The sequence below is a fragment of the Pseudophryne corroboree genome, chromosome 2 (assembly GCF_028390025.1).
Source record: "Pseudophryne corroboree isolate aPseCor3 chromosome 2, aPseCor3.hap2, whole genome shotgun sequence".
In the NCBI taxonomy this organism is placed as follows: Eukaryota; Metazoa; Chordata; class Amphibia; order Anura; family Myobatrachidae; genus Pseudophryne; species Pseudophryne corroboree.
The window spans coordinates 929,733,145-929,751,665 of record NC_086445.1 but is presented as its reverse complement, the minus strand read 5'-3'; the positions used below and the strand labels follow the sequence as shown (position 1 = coordinate 929,751,665).

Below are 18,521 nucleotides of genomic sequence, written 5' to 3'. Positions count from 1 at the left end.
GACCATGGGAAATAGACGGGCTCCGCAGGAGACTGGGCACTCTAAAAGAAAGATTAGGTACTATCTGGTGTGCACTGGCTCCTCCCTCTATGCCCATCCTCCAGACCTCAGTTAGGATACTGTGCCCGGAAGAGCTGACACAATAAGGAAAGATTTTGAATCCCGGGTAAGACTCATACCAGCCACACCAACCACACCGTATAACTCGTGATACTATACCCAGTTAACAGTATGAAATATAACTGAGCCTCTCAACAGATGGCTCAACAATAACCCTTTAGTTAGGCAATAACTATATACAAGTATTGCAGACAATCCGCACTTGGGATGGGCGCCCAGCATCCACTACGGACTACGAGAAATAGATTTACCGGTGAGTAAAATCTTATTTTCTCGGACGTCCTAGTGGATGCTGGGAACTCCGTAAGGACCATGGGGATTATACCAAAGCTCCCAAACGGGCGGGAGAGTGCGGATGACTCTGCAGCACCGAATCAGAGAACTCAAGGTCCTCCTCAGCCAGGGTATCAAATTTGTAGAATTTAGCAAACGTGTTTGCCCCTGACCAAGTTGCAGCTCGGCAAAGTTGTAAAGCCGAGACCCCTCGGGCAGCCGCCCAAGATGAGCCCACTTTCCTCGTGGAATGGGCTGTTACTGATTTAGGATGCGGCAATCCAGCCGCAGAATGCTCCAGCTGAATTGTGCTACAAATTCAGCGAGCAATAGTCTGCTTAGAAGCAGGAGCACCTATTTTGTTGGGTGCCTACAGGATAATAAAACGAGTCAGTTTTCCTGACTCCAGCCGTCCTGGAAATAGAAATTTTTAAGGCCCTGACTACGTCCAGTAACTTGGAATCTTCCAAGACCCTAGTAGCCGCAGGCACTACAATAGGTTGGTTCAAGTGAAAAGCTGATACCACCTTAGGGAGAAACTGGGGACGAGTCCTCAATTCTGCCCTATCCATATGGAAAATCAGATAAGGGCTTTTACATGACAAAGCCGCCAATTCTGACACACGCCTGGCCGAAGCCAAGGCCAATAACATGACCACTTTCCACGTGAGATATTTCAAATCCACAGTTTTAAGTGGCTCAAACCAATGTGATTTTAAGAAACTCAACACCACGTTGAGATCCCAAGGTGCCACAGAAGGCACAAAAAAGGGGCTGAATATGTAGCACTCCCTTTACAAATGTCTGAACTCCAGGCAGTGAAGCCAGTTCTTTCTGGAAGAAAATCGACAGAGCCGAAATCTGGACCTTAATGGAACCCAAATTTAGGCCCATAGTCACTCCTGACTGTAGGAAGTGCAGAAAACGACCCAGCTGAAATTCCTCTGTTGGGGCCTTCCTGGCCTCCCACCACGCAACATATTTTCGCCAAATACGGTGATAATGGTTTGCGGTTACTTCTTTCCTGGCTTTTATCAGCGTAGGAATGACTTCCTCCGGAATGCCCTTTTGCTTTAGGATCCGGAATTCAACCGCCATGCCGTCAAACGCAGCCACGGTAAGTCTTGGAACAGACAGGGCCCCTGCTGTAGCAGAACCTGTCTGAGCGGTAGAGGCCATGGGTCCTCTGATATCATTTCTTGAAGTTCTGGGTACCAAGCTCTTCTTGGCCCATCCGGAACCACGAGTATCGTTCTTACTCCTCGTTTTCTTATTATTCTCAGTACCTTTGGTATGAGAGGCAGAGGAGGGAATACATAAACCGACTGGTACACCCACGGTGTCACTAGAGCGTCCACAGCTATTGCCTGAGGGTCCCTTGACCTGGCGCAATATCTAGTTTTTTGTTTAGGCGGGACACCATCATGTCCACCTGTGGCCTTTCCCAACGGTTTACCAACAGTTGGAAGACTTCTGGATGAAGTCCCCACTCTCCCAGGTGTAGGTCGTGTCTGCTGAGGAAGTCTGCTTCCCAGTTGTCCACTCCCGGAATTAACACTGCTGACAGTGCTAAGACGTGATTTTCCGCCCATCGGAGAATTCTTGTAGCTTCTGCCATCGCCATCCTGCTTCTTGTGCCGCCCTGTCGGTTTACATGGGCGACTGCCGTGATGTTGTCTGATTGGATCAGTACCGGCTGGTTTTGAAGCAGAGGCCTTGCCAGACTTAGGGCATTGTAAATGGCCCTCAGTTCCAGAATATTTATGTGTAGGGTCGACTCCTGACTTGACCAAAGTCCTTGGAAATTTCTTCCCTGTGTGACTGCCCCCCAGCCTCAAAGGCTGGCATCCGTGGTTACCAGGACCCAGTCCTGTATGCCGAATCTGCGGCCCTCTTGAAGATGAGCACTCTGCAGCCACCACAGTAGAGATACCCTGGTCCTTGGAGACAGGGTTATCAGCCGATGCATCTGAAGATGCGATTCCGACCACTTGTCCAAGAGGTCCCACTGAAAGGTTCTTGCATGGAACCTGCCGAATGGAATTTTGCTTCGTAAGAAGCTACCATTTTTCCCAGGACTCGTGTGCAGTGATGCACCGATACCTGTTTTGGTTTCAGGAGGTCTCTGACTAGAGATGACAGCTCCTTGGCTTTCTTCTGTGGGAGAAACACTTTTTTTCTGTTCTGTGTCCAGAACCATCCCCAGGAACAGCAGGCATGTGGTAGGAACCAGCTGTGACTTTGGAATGTATAGAATCCATCCGTGCTGTTGTAGCACTTCCCGAGATAGTGCTACTCCGACCAACAACTGCTCCATGGACCTCGCCTTTATAAGGATATTGTCCAAGTACGGGATAATTAAAACTCCCTTTTTTCGAAGGAGTATCATCATTTCTGCCATTACCTTGGTAAAGACCCTCGGTGCCGTGGACAGTCCAAACGGCAGTGTTTGGAATTGGTAATGGCAATCCTGTACCACAAATCTGAGGTACTCCTGGTGAGGATGGTAAATGGGGACATGTAGGTAAGCATCCTTGATGTCCAGGGATACCATGTAATCCCCCTCCTCCAGGCTTGCAATAACCGCCCTGAGCGATTCCATCTTGAACTTGAATTTTTTTATGTATGTGTTCAAGGACTTCAAATTTAAAATGGGTCTCACCGAACCGTCCGGTTTCGGTACCACAAACAGTGTGGAATAGTAACCCCGTCCTTGTTGAAGTAGGGGCACCTTGACTATCATCTGCTGGGAATACAGCTTGTGAATTGCCTCTAGCACAGCCTCCCTGCCTGAGGGAGTTGTCGGCAAGGCAGATTTGAGGAAAACGGCGGGGGGGAGACGCCTCGAATTCCAGCCTGTACCCCTGAGATACTACTTGAAGGATCCAGGGATCCACCTGTGAGCGAGCCCACTGATCGCTGAAATTTTTGAGGCGGCCCCCCACCGTACCTGGCTACGCCTGTGGAGCCCCCGCGTCATGCGGTGGACTCAGAGGAAGCGGGGGAAGAATTTTGATTCTGGGAACTGGCTGACTGGTGCAGCTTTTTCCCTCTTCCCTCGTCTCTGTGCAGAAAGGAAGCGCCTTTGACCCGCTTGCTTTTCTGAAGCCGAAAGGACTGTACCTGATAATACAGTGCTTTCTTAGGCTGTGAGGAAACCTGAGGTAAAAATTTTTCTTCCCAGCTGTTGCTGTGGATACGAGGTCCCAGAGACCATCCCCAAACAATTCCTCACCCTTATAAGGCTCTATGTGCCTTTTAAAGTCAGCATCACCTGTCCAGTGTCGGGTCTCTAATACCCTCCTGACAGAATGGACATTGCATTAATTCTGGATGCCAGCCGGCAAAATATCCCTCTGTGCATCCCTCATATATAAGACGACGTCTTATGTTCGCAAAATAGTATCCCTGTTTGACAGGGTCACAGACCACGCTGCAGCAGCACTATCTGCAGGTCTCAGTCTAGTACCTGAGTGTGTAAATACAGACTTCAGGATAGCCTCCTGCTTTTTATCAGCAGGTACCTTCAAAGTGGCCGTATCCTAAGACGGCAGTGCCACCTTTTTTGACAAACGTGTGAGCGCCTTATCCACCCTAGGGGATATCTCCCAGCGTAACTTATCCTCTGGCGGGAAAAGGTACGCCATCAGTAACTTTTTAGAAATTACCAGTTTCTTATCGGGGGAACCCACACTTTTTCACACTTCATTCACTCATTTGATGGGGGAACAAAACACTGCCTGCTTTTTCTCCCCAAACATAAAACCCTTTTTTAGTGGTACTTGGGTTAATGTCAGAAATGTGTAACACATTTTTTATTGCCGGGATCATGTAACGGATGTTCCTAGTGGATTGTGTATATGTCTCAACCTCGTCGACACTGGAGTCAGACTCCGTGTCGACATCTGTGTCTGCCATCTGAGGGAGCGGGCGTTTTTGAGCCCCTGATGACCTTTGAGACGCCTGGGCAGGCGCGGGCTGAGAAGCCGGCTGTCCCATAGCTGTTACGTCATCCAGCCTTTTATGTAAGGAGTTGACACTGTCGGTTAATACCTTCCACGTATCCATCCACTCTGGTGTCGGCCCACGGGGGGCGACATCCCATTTATCGGCATCTGCTCCGCCTCCACATAAGCCTCCTCATCAAACATGTCGACACAGCCGTACCGACACACCGCACACACACAGGGAATGCTCTGACTGAGGACAGGACCCCACACAGCCCTTTGGGGAGACAGAGAGAGAGTATGCCAGCACACACCAGAGCGCTATATAATGTAGGGATAAACACTATCACTGAGTGAATTTTCCCCAATAGCTGCTTGTATAAACAATATTGCGCCTAAATTTAGTGCCCCCCCTCTCTTCTTAACCCTTTGAGCCTGAAAACTACAGGGGAGAGCCTGGGGAGCTGTCTTCCAGCTACACTGTGAAGAGAAAATGGCGCCAGTGTGCCGAGGGAGATAGCTCCGCCCCTTTTTCGCGGACTTTTCTCCCGCTTTTTTATGGATTCTGGCAGGGGTAATTATCACATATATAGCCTCTGGGGCTATATATTGTGATTATTTTGCCAGCCAAGGTGTTTTTATTGCTGCTCAGGGCGCCCCCCCCCCCAGCGCCCTGCACCCTCAGTGACCGGAGTGTGAAGTGTGTATGAGGAGCAATGGCGCACAGCTGCAGTGCTGTGCGCTACCTTGGTGAAGACTGAAGTCTTCTGCCGCCGATTTTCCGGAACATCTTCATGCTTCTGGCTCTGTAAGGGGGACGGCGGCGCGGCTCCGGGAACGAACACCAAGGACGGGTCCTGCGGTCGATCCCTCTGGAGCTAATGGTGTCCAGTAGCCTAAGAAGCCCAAGCTTGCTGCAAGCAGGTAGGTTCGCTTCTTCTCCCCTTAGTCCCTCGTTGCAGTGAGCCTGTTGCCAGCAGGTCTCACTGTAAAATAAAAAACCTAACATATACTTTCTTTCTAGGAGCTCAGGAGAGCCCCTAGTGTGCATCCAGCTCGGCCGGGCACAGAAATCTAACTGAGGTCTGGAGGAGGGGCATAGAGGGAGGAGCCAGTGCACACCAGATAGTACCTAATCTTTCTTTTAGAGTGCCCAGTCTCCTGCGGAGCCCGTCTATTCCCCATGGTCCTTACGGAGTTCCCAGCATCCACTAGGACGTCAGAGAAAAGGAGACCGTGTAGTGAAAAAAAATAAGAATTTACTTACCGATAATTCTATTTCTCATAGTCCGTAGTGGATGCTGGGGACTCCGTAAGGACCATGGGGAATAGCGGCTCCGCAGGAGACTGGGCACATCTAAAGAAAGCTTTAGGACTAACTGGTGTGCACTGGCTCCTCCCCCTATGACCCTCCTCTAAGCCTCAGTTAGGATACTGTGCCCGGACGAGCGTACACAATAAGGAAGGATTTTTAATCCCGGGTAAGACTCATACCAGCCACACCAATCACACCGTATAACCTGTGATCTGAACCCAGTTAACAGCATGATAACAGAGGAGCCTCTGAAAGATGGCTCACAACAATAATAACCCGATTTTTGTAACAATAACTATGTACAAGTATTGCAGACAATCCGCACTTGGGATGGGCGCCCAGCATCCACTACGGACTATGAGAAATAGAATTATCGGTAAGTAAATTCTTATTTTCTCTAACGTCCTAAGTGGATGCTGGGGACTCCGTAAGGACCATGGGGATTATACCAAAGCTCCCAAACGGGCGGGAGAGTGCGGATGACTCTGCAGCACCAAATGAGAGAACTCCAGGTCCTCCTCAGCCAGGATATCAATTTTGTAGAATTTTACAAACGTATTTGCTCCTGACCAAGTAGATGCTCGGCAAAGTTGTAAAGCCGAGACCCCTCGGGCAGCCGCCCAAGATGGGCCCACCTTCCTTGTGGAGTGGGCATTTACAGATTTTTGGCTGTGGCAGGCCTGCCACAGAATGTGCAAGCTGAATTGTACTACAAATCCAACGAGCAATAGTCTGCTTAGAAGCAGGAGCACCCAGCTTGTTGGGTGCACACAGGATAAACAGCGAGTCAGATTTCCTGACTCCAGCCGTCCTGGAAACATATATTTTCAGGGCACTGACAACGTCTAGCAACTTGGAGGCCTCCAAGTCCCTAGTAGCCGCAGGCACCACCAATAGGTTGGTTCAGGTGAGACGCTGAAACCACCTTAGGGAGAAACTGAGGACGAGTCCTCAATTCCGCCCTGTCCGAATGGAAAATCAGATAAGGGCTTTTTCAGGATAAAGCCGCCAATTCTGACATGCGCCTGGCCCAGGCCAGGGCCAACAGCATGACCACTTTCCATGTGAGATATTTTAACTCCACAGATTTAAGTGGTTCAAACCAATGTGACTTTTGGAACCCAAAAACTACATTGAGATCCCAAGGTGCCACTGGAGGCACAAAAGGAGGCTGTATATGCAGTACCCTTTTACAACGTCTGAACTTTAGGGACTGAAGCTAGTTCTTTTTGGAAGAAAATTGACAGGGCCGAAATTTGAACCTTAATGGACCCCAATTTCAGGCCCATAGACACTCCTGTTTGCAGGAAATGTAGGAATCGACCCAGTTGAATTTCCTCCGTCGGGCCTTACTGGCCTCGCACCACGCAACATATTTTCGCCAAATGCGGTGATAATGTTTTGCGGTTACATCCTTCCTGGCTTTGATCAGGATAGGGATGACTTCATCCGGAATGCCTTTTTTTCCTTCAGGATCCGGCGTTCCACCGCCATGCCGTCAAACGCAGCCGCGGTAAGTCTTGGAACAGACAGGGTCCTTGCTGGAGCAGGTCCCTTCTTAGAGGTAGAGGCCACGGATCCTCCGTGAGCATCTCTTGAAGTTCCGGTTACCAAGTCCTTCTTGGCCAATCCGGAGCCACGAATATAGTGCTTACTCCTCTCCATCTTATCAATCTCAGTACCTTGGGTATGAGAGGCAGATGAGGGAACACATACACTGACTGGTACACCCACGGTGTTACCAGAGCGTCTACAGCTATTGCCTGAGGGTCCCTTGACCTGGCGCAATACCTGTCGAGTTTTTCCCAACGGTTTATAATCATGTGGAAGACTTCTGGGTGAAGTCCCCACTCTCCCGGGTGGAGGTCGTGTCTGCTGAGGAAGTCTGCTTCCCAGTTGTCCACTCCCGGAATTGCTGACAGTGCTATCACATGATTTTCCGCCCAGCGAAGAATCCTTGCAGCTTCTGCCATTGCCCTCCTGCTTCTAGTGCCACCCTGTCTGTTTACGTGGGTGACTGCCGTGATGTTGTCCGACTGGATCAACACCGGCTGACCTTGAAGCAGAGGTCTTGCTAAGCTTAGAGCATTGTAAATGGCCCTTAGCTTCAGGATATTTATGTGAAGTGATGTCTCCAGGCTTGACCATAAGCCCTGGAAATTCCTTCCCTGTGTGACTGCTCCCCAGCCTCGCAGGCTGGCATCCGTGGTCACCAGGACCCAGTCCTGAATGCCGAATCTGCGGCCCTCTAGAAGATGAGCACTCTGCAACCAACACAGGAGGGACACCCTTGTTCTTGGTGACAGGGTTATCCGCTGATGCATCTGAAGATGCGACTCGGACCATTTGTCCAGCAGGTCCCACTGGAAAGTTCTTGCGTGGAATCTGCCGAATGGGATTGCTGCATAGGAAGCCACCATTTTACCCAGAACCCTTGTGCATTGATGCACTGAGACTTGGCTCGGTTTTAGGAGGTTCCTGACTAGCTCGGGTAACTCCCTGGCTTTCTCCTCCGGGAGAAACACCTTTTTCTGGACTGTGTCCAGGATCATCCCTAGGAACAGAAGACGAGTCGTCGGAACCAGCTGCGATTTTGGAATATTGAGAATCCAATCGTGCTGCCGCAACACTACCTGAGATAGTGCTACACCGACCTCCAACTGTTCCCTGGATCTTACCCTTATCAGGGAATCGTCCAAGTAAGGGATAACTAAAATTCCCTTCCTTCGAAGGAATATCATCATTTCGGCCATTACCTTGGTAAAGACCAGGGGTGCCGTGGACCATCCATACGGCAGCGTCTGAACTGATAGTGACAGTTCTGTACCATAAACCTGAGGTACCCTTGGTGAGAAGGGTAAATTTGGACATGAAGGTAAGCATCCTTGATGTCCCGAGACATCATGTAGTCCCTTTCTTCCAGGTTCGCAATCACTGCTCTGAGTGACTCAATCTTGAATTTGAACCTCTGTATGTAAGTGTTCAAAGATTTTAGATTTAAAATCGGTCTCACCGAGCCGTCCGGCTTCGGTACCACAACAGTGTGGAATAATACCCCGTTCCCTGTTGCAGGAGGGGTACCTTGATTATCACCTACTGGGAATACAGCTTGTGAATGGCTTCCAAAACTGTCTCCCTGTCAGAAGGAGACATCGGTAAAGCCGACTTTAGGAAACGGCGAGGGGGAGACGTCTCGAATTCCAATTTGTACCCCTGAGATATCACCTGAAGGATCCAGGGGTCTACTTGCGAGTGAGTCCACTGCGCGCTGAAATTCATTGAGACGGGCCCCCCACCGTGCCTGATTCTGCTTGTAAAGCCCCAGCGTCATACTGAGGGCTTGGCAGAGGCGGGAGAGGGTTTCTGTTCCTGGGAACTGGCTGATTTCTGCAGCCTTTTTTCCTCTCCCTCTGTCACGGGGCAGAAATGAGGAACCTTTTGCCCGCTTGTCCACGAAAAGACTGCGCCTGATAATACGGCGTCTTCTCATGTTGAGAGGCGACCTGGGGTACAAACGTGGAATTTCCCAGCTGTTGCCGTGGCCACCAGGTCTGAAAGACCGACCCCAAATAACTCCTCCCCTTAATAAGGCAATACTTCCAAATGCCGTTTGAAATCCGCATCACCTGACCACTGTCGTGTCCATAACCCTCTACTGGTAGAAATGGACAACGCACTTAGACTTGATGCCAGTCGGCAAATATTCCGCTGTGTATCACGCATATATAGAAATGCATCTTTTAAATGCTCTATAGGCAAAAATATACTGTCCCTATCTAGGGTATCAATATTTTCAGTCAGGGAATCCGACCACGCCAACCAAGCACTGCACATCCAGGCTGAGGCGATTGCTGGTCGCAGTATAACACCAGTATGTGTGTAAATACATTTTAGGATACCCTCCTGCTTTCTATCAGCAGGATCCTTAAGGGCGGCCATCTCAGGAGAGGGTAGAGCCCTTACAAGCGTGTGAGCGCTTTATCCACCCTAGGGGGTGTTTCCCAACGCACCCTAACCTCTGGCGGGAAAGGATATAATGCCAATAACATTTTAGAAATTATCAGTTGTTATCGGGGGAAAACCACGCATCATCACACACCTCATTTAATTTCTCAGATTCAGGAAAACTACAGGTAGTTTTTCCTCACCGAACATAATACCCCTTTTTGGTGGTACTCGTATTATCAGAAATGTGTAAAACATTTTTCATTGCCTCCATCATGTAACGTGTGGCCCTACTGGAAGTCACATTTGTCTCTTCACCGTCGACACTGGAGTCAGTATCCGTGTCGGCATCTATATCTGCCATCTGAGGTAACGGGCGCTTTAGAGCCCCTGACGGCCTATGAGACGTCTGGACGGGCACAAGCTGAGTAGCCGGCTGTCTCATGTCAACCACTGTCTTTTATACAGAGCTGACACTGTCACGTAATTCCTTCCAACAGTTCATCCACTCAGGTGTCGACCCCCTAGGGGGTGACATCACTATTACAGGCAATCTGCTCCGTCTCCACATCATTTTTCTCCTCATACATGTCGACACAAACGTACCGACATACAGCACACACACAGGGAATGCTCTGATAGAGGACAGGACCCCACTAGCCCTTTGGGGAGACAGAGGGAGAGTTTGCCAGCACACACCAGAGCGCTATATATATACAGGGATAACCTTATATAAGTGTTTTTCCCCTTATAGCTGCTGTATCTTTAATACTGCGCGTAATTAGTGCCCCTCCTCTCTTTTTTAACCCTTTCTGTAGTGTAGTGACTGCAGGGGAGAGCCAGGGAGCTTCCCTCCAACGGAGCTGTGAGGGAAAATGGCGCCAGTGTGCTGAGGAGATAGGCTCCGCCCCCTTATCGGCGGCCTTATCTCCCGTTTTTCTAAGTATTCTGGCAGGGGTTAAATGCATCCATATAGCCCAGGAGCTATATGTGATGCATTTTTTTTTGCCATCCAAGGTGTTTTTATTGCGTCTCAGGGCGCCCCCCCCCAACGCCCTGCACCCTCAGTGACCGGAGTGTGAAGTGTGCTGAGAGCAATGGCGCACAGCTGCAGTGCTGTGCGCTACCTTGTTGAAGACAGGACGTCTTCTGCCGCCGATTTTCCGGACCTCTTCTGTCTTCTGGCTCTGTAAGGGGGCCGGCGGCCCATCCATGGCTGGGCCTGTGATCGTCCCTCTGGAGCTAATGTCCAGTAGCCTAAGAAGCCCAATCCACTCTGCACGCAGGTGAGTTCGCTTCTTCTCCCCTTAGTCCCTCGATACAGTGAGCCTGTTGCCAGCAGGTCTCGCTGAAAATAAAAAACCTTTTCACTAAGCAGCTCAGGAGAGCCACCTAGTGTGCACCCTTCTCGTTCGGGCACAGAAATCTAACTGAGGCTTGGAGGAGGGTCATAGGGGGAGGAGCCAGTGCACACCAGGTAGTTCTAAAGCTTTACTTTTGTGCCCAGTCTCCTGCGGAGCCGCTATTCCCCATGGTCCTTACGGAGTCCCCAGCATCCACTTAGGACGTTAGAGAAAACCTAAATATACTTTCTTTCTAGGAGCTCAGGAGAGCCCCTAGTGTGCATCCAGCTCAGCCGGGCACACGATTCTAACTGAAGTCTGGAGGAGGGTCATAGTGGGAGGAGCCAGTGCACACCAGTTAGACCTAAAGCTTTCTTTATAGTTGTGCCCAGTCTCCTGCGGAGCCGCTATTCCCCATGGTCCTTACGGAGTCCCAGCATCCACTTAGGACGTTAGAGAAAATTGGTATATCTAGTATTCCAAGAATTAGCTATAAAATCATGGGAATGAAGCAAAAAAGAACTACCCTCGAAGATATATGAATATGGAAGTAGGATAAGGTATATATACTCTCATGACATATGCACGAAAGTGAACTATAGTAACCCTCAAGAAGCCACTCCCTGAACTATAACATTAGAAACATCATATAAAACACATATCAATAAGAAAAGAGGAAAGAGGAGAAAGGAGAGGTATAGAGATAAAGAGGGGGGTAGGGATACACAAGGATAAGTAGTGAAGGAGGGTAAGGATGTTCTTATCTATAAAAGTGAGGAAAGATAGCAATTGATACATCAATATCAGGTCGGAGAGCGTAAGATCTTAACCCTAGAGCTTATCACGAAGTAAGAATAATGATTTTCATAGCATGGACTCTTCCAGTATCTTCCTGTGGAGGAACCATTCAGTATGTTCAAACACCTTAAATATTTGGGTCTGTGTGTTCTGATCCCGCGAAGCAATGTAAAGGCCCCACTTTTTGTAAAAAGATTTAACACCCAACTCCATATTGACTTGAGCCGATTTCCTGTCGTAATATAATATCTGCAATAACTTACCATGAACTTCTACTAATGTAGGGGGAGCGGATGATAACCAATGGGATAGAATAATTTTCTTTGAGACTGTTACTAAAATAGTGAGAAACGGTATAATTCGCTGTTTCTCCAAGCTATTGAATCTTTAAGCAATGGTAACAATTTTATGTCTTACTTCTGGTGTGGGACAAGACTTGGAGCTCTCATGGGTGGAATCTGATTTTGATGAGATATGTGGTACTTCAGGCTTTTGTAGTTCTTTGGCAGCTGCATGATCTGTGACCTCGACATTGTTAACACCATGGCTTTGCTCTGGTGTCTCAGGTAATTGTTTCTTTTCAACTTTCTTCTCTTCAGCTATTGTCAGTGGAACAGATTCATTCACATCTGAAATAATAAGAATTTACTTACCGATAATTCTATTTCTCATAGTCCGTAGTGGATGCTGGGGACTCCGTAAGGACCATGGGGAATAGCGGCTCCGCAGGAGACTGGGCACATCTAAAGAAAGCTTTAGGACTATCTGGTGTGCACTGGCTCCTCCCCCTATGACCCTCCTCCAAGCCTCAGTTAGGATACTGTGCCCGGACGAGCGTACACAATAAGGAAGGATTTTGAATCCCGGGTAAGACTCATAACAGCCACACCAATCACACCGTATAACCTGTGATCTGAACCCAGTTAACAGCATGATAACAGAGGAGCCTCTGAAAGATGGCTCACAACAATAATAACCCGATTTTTGTAACAATAACTATGTACAAGTATTGCAGACAATCCGCACTTGGGATGGGCGCCCAGCATCCACTACGGACTATGAGAAATAGAATTATCGGTAAGTAAATTCTTATTTTCTCTAACGTCCTAAGTGGATGCTGGGGACTCCGTAAGGACCATGGGGATTATACCAAAGCTCCCAAACGGGCGGGAGAGTGCGGATGACTCTGCAGCACCAAATGAGAGAACTCCAGGTCCTCCTCAGCCAGGATATCAATTTTGTAGAATTTTACAAACGTATTTGCTCCTGACCAAGTAGCTGCTCGGCAAAGTTGTAAAGCCGAGACCCCTCGGGCAGCCGCCCAAGATGAGCCCACCTTCCTTGTGGAGTGGGCATTTACAGATTTTTGGCTGTGGCAGGCCTGCCACAGAATGTGCAAGCTGAATTGTACTACAAATCCAACGAGCAATAGTCTGCTTAGAAGCAGGAGCACCCAGCTTGTTGGGTGCACACAGGATAAACAGCGAGTCAGATTTCCTGACTCCAGCCGTCCTGGAAACATATATTTTCAGGGCACTGACAACGTCTAGCAACTTGGAGGCCTCCAAGTCCCTAGTAGCCGCAGGCACCACCAATAGGTTGGTTCAGGTGAGACGCTGAAACCACCTTGGGGAGAAACTGAGGACGAGTCCTCAATTCCGCCCTCTCCGAATGGAAAATCAGATAAGGGCTTTTTCAGGATAAAGCCGCCAATTCTGACACGCGCCTGGCCCAGGCCAGGGCCAACAGCATGACCACTTTCCATGTGAGATATTTTAACTCCACAGATTTAAGTGGTTCAAACCAATGTGACTTTTGGAACCCAAAACTACATTGAGATCCCAAAGTGCCACTGGAGGCACAAAAGGAGGCTGTATATGCAGTACCCCTTTTACAAACGTCTGAACTTCAGGGACTGAAGCTAGTTCTTTTTGGAAGAAAATTGACAGGGCCGAAATTTGAACCTTAATGGACCCCAATTTCAGGCCCATAAACACTCCTGTTTGCAGGAAATGTAGGAATCGACCCAGTTGAATTTCCTCCGTCGGGCCTTACTGGCCTCGCACCACGCAACATATTTTCGCCAATTGCGGTGATAATGTTTTTGCGGTTACATCCTTCCTGGCTTTGATCAGGATAGGGATGACTTCATCCGGAATGCCTTTTTTCCTTCAGGATCCGGCGTTCAACCGCCATGCCGTCAAACGCAGCCGCGGTAAGTCTTGGAACAGACAGGGTCCTTGCTGGAGCAGGTCCCTTCTTAGAGGTAGAGGCCACGGATCCTCCGTGAGCATCTCTTGAAGTTCCGGTTACCAAGTCCTTCTTGGCCAATCCGGAACCACGAATATAGTGCTTACTCCTCTCCATCTTATCAATCTCAGTACCTTGGGTATGAGAGGCAGAGGAGGGAACACATACCCTGACTGGTACACCCACGGTGTTACCAGAGCGTCTACAGCTTATTGCCTGAGGGTCCCTGGACCTGGCGCAATACCTGTCGAGTTTTTAATCATGTGGAAGACTTCTGGGTGAAGTTCCCACTCTCCCGGGTGGAGGTCGTGCTGAGGAAGTCTGCTTCCCAGTTGTCCACTCCCGGAATGAATACTGCTGACAGTGCTATCACATGATTTTCCGCCCAGCGAAGAATCCTTGCAGCTTCTGCCATTGCCCTCCTGCTTCTTGTGCCACCCTGTCTGTTTACGTGGGTGACTGCCGTGATGTTGTCCGACTGGATCAACACCGGCTGACCTTGAAGCAGAGGTCTTGCTAAGCTTAGAGCATTGTAAATGTCCCTTAGCTTCAGGATATTTATGTGAAGTGATGTCTCCAGGCTTGACCATAAGCCCTGGATATTCCTTCCCTGTGTGACTGCTCCCCAGCCTCGCAGGCTGGCATCCGTGGTCACCAGGACCCAGTCCTGAATGCCTAATCTGCGGCCCTCTAGAAGATGAGCACTCTGCAACCACCACAGGAGGGACACCCTTGTCCTTGGTGACAGGGTTATCCGCTGATGCATCTGAAGATGCGATCCGGACCATTTGTCCAGCAGGTCCCACTGGAAAGTTCTTGCGTGGAATCTGCCGAATGGGATTGCTTCGTAGGAAGCCACCATTTTACCCAGAACCCTTGTGCATTGATGCACTGAGACTTGGCTCGGTTTTAGGAGGTTCCTGACTAGCTCGGATAACTCCCTGGCTTTCTCCTCCGGGAGAAACACCTTTTTCTGGACTGTGTCCAGGATCATCCCTAGGAACAGAAGACACGTCGTCGGAACCAGGTGCGATTTTGGAATATTGAGAATCCAATCGTGCTGCCGCAACACTACCTGAGATAGTGCTACACCGACCTCCAACTGTTCCCTGGATCTTACCCTTATCAGGGAATTGTCCAAGGAAGGGATAACTAAAATTCACTTCCTTCGAAGGAATATCATCATTTCGGCCATTACCTTGGTAAAGACCCGGGGTGCCGTGTACCATCCATACGGCAGCGTCTGAACTGATAGTGACAGTTCTGTACCATAAACCTGAGGTACCCTTGGTGAGAAGGGTAAATTTTGACATGAAGGTAAGCATCCTTGATGTCCCGAGACATCATGTAGTCCCCTTCTTCCAGGTTCGCAATCACTGCTCTGAGTGACTCAATCTTGAATTTGAACCTCTGTACGTAAGTGTTCAAAGATTTTAGATTTAGAATCGGTCTCACCGAGCCGTCCGGCTTCGGTACTACAACAGTGTGGAATAATACCCCGTTCCCTGTTGCAGGAGGGGTATCTTGATTATCACCTGCTGGGAATACAGCTTGTGAATGGCTTCCAAAACTGTCTCCCTGTCAGAAGGAGACATCGGTAAAGCCGACTTTAGGAAACGGCGAGGGGGAGACGTCTCAAATTCTAATTTGTACCCCTGAGATATCACCTGAAGGATCCAGGGGTCTACTTGCGAGTGAGCCCACTGCGCGCTGAAATTCATTGAGACGGGCCCCCCACCGTGCCTGATTCTGCTTGTAAAGCCCCAGCGTATACTGAGGGCTTGGCAGAGGCGGGAGAGGGTTTCTGTTCCTGGGAACTGGCTGATTTCTGCAGCCTTTTTCCTCTCCCTCTGTCACGGGGCAGAAATGAGGAACCTTTTGCCCGCTTGTCCACGAAAAGACTGCGCCTGATAATACGGAGTCTTCTCATGTTGAGAGGCGACCTGGGGTACAAACGTGGAATTCCCAGCTGTTGCCGTGGCCACCAGGTCTGAAAGACCGACCCCAAATAACTCCTCCCTTAATAAAGCAATACTTCCAAATGCCGTTTGGAATACGCATCACCTGACCACTGACGTGTCCATAACCCTCTACTGGTAGAAATGGACAACGCGCTTAGACTTGATGCCAGTCGGTAAATATTCCGCTGTGCATCACGCATATATAAAAATGCATCTTTTAAATGCTCTATAGGCAAAAATATACTGTCCCTATCTAGGGTATCAATATTTTCAGTCAGGGAATCCGACCACGCCAACCCAGCACTGCATATCCAGGCTGAGGCGATTGCTGGTCGCAGTATAACACCAGTATGTGTGTAAATACCTTTTAGGATACCCTCCTGCTTTCTATCAGCAGGATCCTTAAGGGCGGCCATCTCAGGCGAAGGTAGAGCCCTTACAAGCGTGTGAGCGCTTTATCCCCCCTAGGGGGTGTTTCCCAACGCACCCTAACCTCTGGCGGGAAAGGATATAATGCCAATAACATTTTAGAAATTATCCGTTGTTATCGGGGGAAACCCACGCATCATCACACACCTCATTTAATTTCTCAGATTCAGGAAAACTACAGGTAGTTTTTCCTCACCGAACATAATACCCCTTTTTTTGGTGGTACTCGTATTATCAGAAATGTGTAAAACATTTTTCATTGCCTCAATCATGTAACGTGTGGCCCTACTGGAAGTCACATTCGTCTCTTCACCGTTGACACTGGAGTCAGTATCCGTGTCGGCGTCTATATCTGCCATCTGAGGTAACGGGCGCTTTAGAGCCCCTGACGGCCTATGAGACGTCTGGACAGGCACAAGCTGAGTAGCCGGCTGTCTCATGTCAACCACTGTCTTTTATACAGAGCTGACACTGTCACGTAATTCCTTCCAACAGTTCATCCACTCAGGTGTCGACCCCCTAGGGGGTGACATCACTATTACAGGCAATCTGCTCCGTCTCCACATCATTTTTCTCCTCATACGTGTCGACACAAAAGTACCGACATACAGCACACACACAGGGAATGCTCTGATAGAGGACAGGACCCCACTAGCCCTTTGGGGAGACAGAGGGAGAGTTTGCCAGCACACACCAGAGCGCTATATATATACAGGGATAACCTTATATAAGTGTTTTTCCCCTTATAGCTGCTGTATAGTTAATACTGCGCCGAATTAGTGCCCCCCTCTCTTTTTTTAACCCTTTCTGTAGTGTAGTGACTGCAGGGGAGAGACAGGGAGCTTCCCTCCAACGGAGCTGTGAGGGAAAATGGCGCCAGTGTGCTGAGGAGATAGGCTCCGCCCCTTTTTCGCGGACTTTTCTCCTGCTTTTTTATGGATTCTGGCAGGGGTTAAATGCATCCATATAGCCCAGGAGCTATATGTGATGCATTTTTTTTGCCATCCAAGGTGTTTTTATTGCGTCTCAGGGCGCCCCCCCCCCAGCGCCCTGCACCCTCAGTGACCGAAGTGTGAAGTGTGCTGAGAGCAATGGCGCACAGCTGCAGTGCTGTGCGCTACCTTGTTGAAGACAGGACGTCTTCTGCCGCCGATTTTCCGGACCTCTTCTGCCTTCTGGCTCTGTAAGGGGGCCGGCGGCGCGGCTCTGGGACCCATCCAAGCTGGGCCTGTGATCGTCCCTCTGGAGCTAATGTCCAGTAGCCTAAGAAGCCCAATCCACTCTGCACGCAGGTGAGTTCGCTTCTTCTCCCCTTAGTCCCTCGATGCAGTGAGCCTGTTGCCAGCAGGTCTCACTGAAAATAAAAAACCTAATCTAAAACTTTCACTAAGAAGCTCAGGAGAGCCCCTAGTGTGCACCCTTCTCGTTCGGGCACAGAGATCTAACTGAGGCTTGGAGGAGGGTCATAGGGGGAGGAGCCAGTGCACACCAGATAGTCCTAAAGCTTTCTTTAGATGTGCCCAGTCTCCTGCGGAGCCGCTATTCCCCATGGTCCTTACGGAGTCCCCAGCATCCACTTAGGACGTTAGAGAAATAGGAAATGAAAGGGCCAAAATCACACAAAAGTACAATGAAATCAAATCTTTCTACGACAAGCAAAAATGAGATATACCATATTTAAAAGCTTAAATCGGCTTCACTTTTATTTGTAAGTGTGGTTTATCAAACAGAAATGCTCCCCTTTCGCCTACCCCCTCCTAAACTTGTTTTCAGCAATCTGCTAAGGCACATTACTTTGAATGCAGAGGAAAAATGGAGAGCTCACGTAAATAATTGGAAAACTCCGCTTTCACCCATGCAGGGCATTGTGATCTGCCATCCTATCTGGATTTACTTTGATACAGTAGGTCTATGATGCATCTATCTTTGCTTTAAATCAAAAGATCATTCCACCAACAAGCTTTTAAATAAATGATTTATAAACACACAACAAACGAAATCAGATAAAAGGTATATAGCAAGCATGTGCAGAAAAGTGATTACTTTACTATGACTGGTCTACCGGCATAGAAAGGAACAAACAGCTGTTCTCAAGTACAGGATGATCAAAATGTTCTTGGGTGAGCACTCCTATAACGCA

General features: G+C 49.0%; 1 protein-coding gene across 15 annotated transcripts in view; it reads right to left on the bottom strand.

The window, feature by feature from the left end:
* TSPOAP1 (TSPO associated protein 1) overlaps positions 1 to 18,521 on the bottom strand; it is a 941,658-nt gene that overhangs the window by 203,506 nt on the left and 719,631 nt on the right. For all 15 annotated transcript variants that reach the window (XM_063956204.1, XM_063956202.1, XM_063956206.1 and 12 more), the window contains one exon: positions 12,159 to 12,370. In XM_063956204.1, coding sequence (XP_063812274.1) covers positions 12,159 to 12,370 — 212 coding nt within the window. The remainder of the gene's footprint in view (positions 1 to 12,158; positions 12,371 to 18,521) is intronic.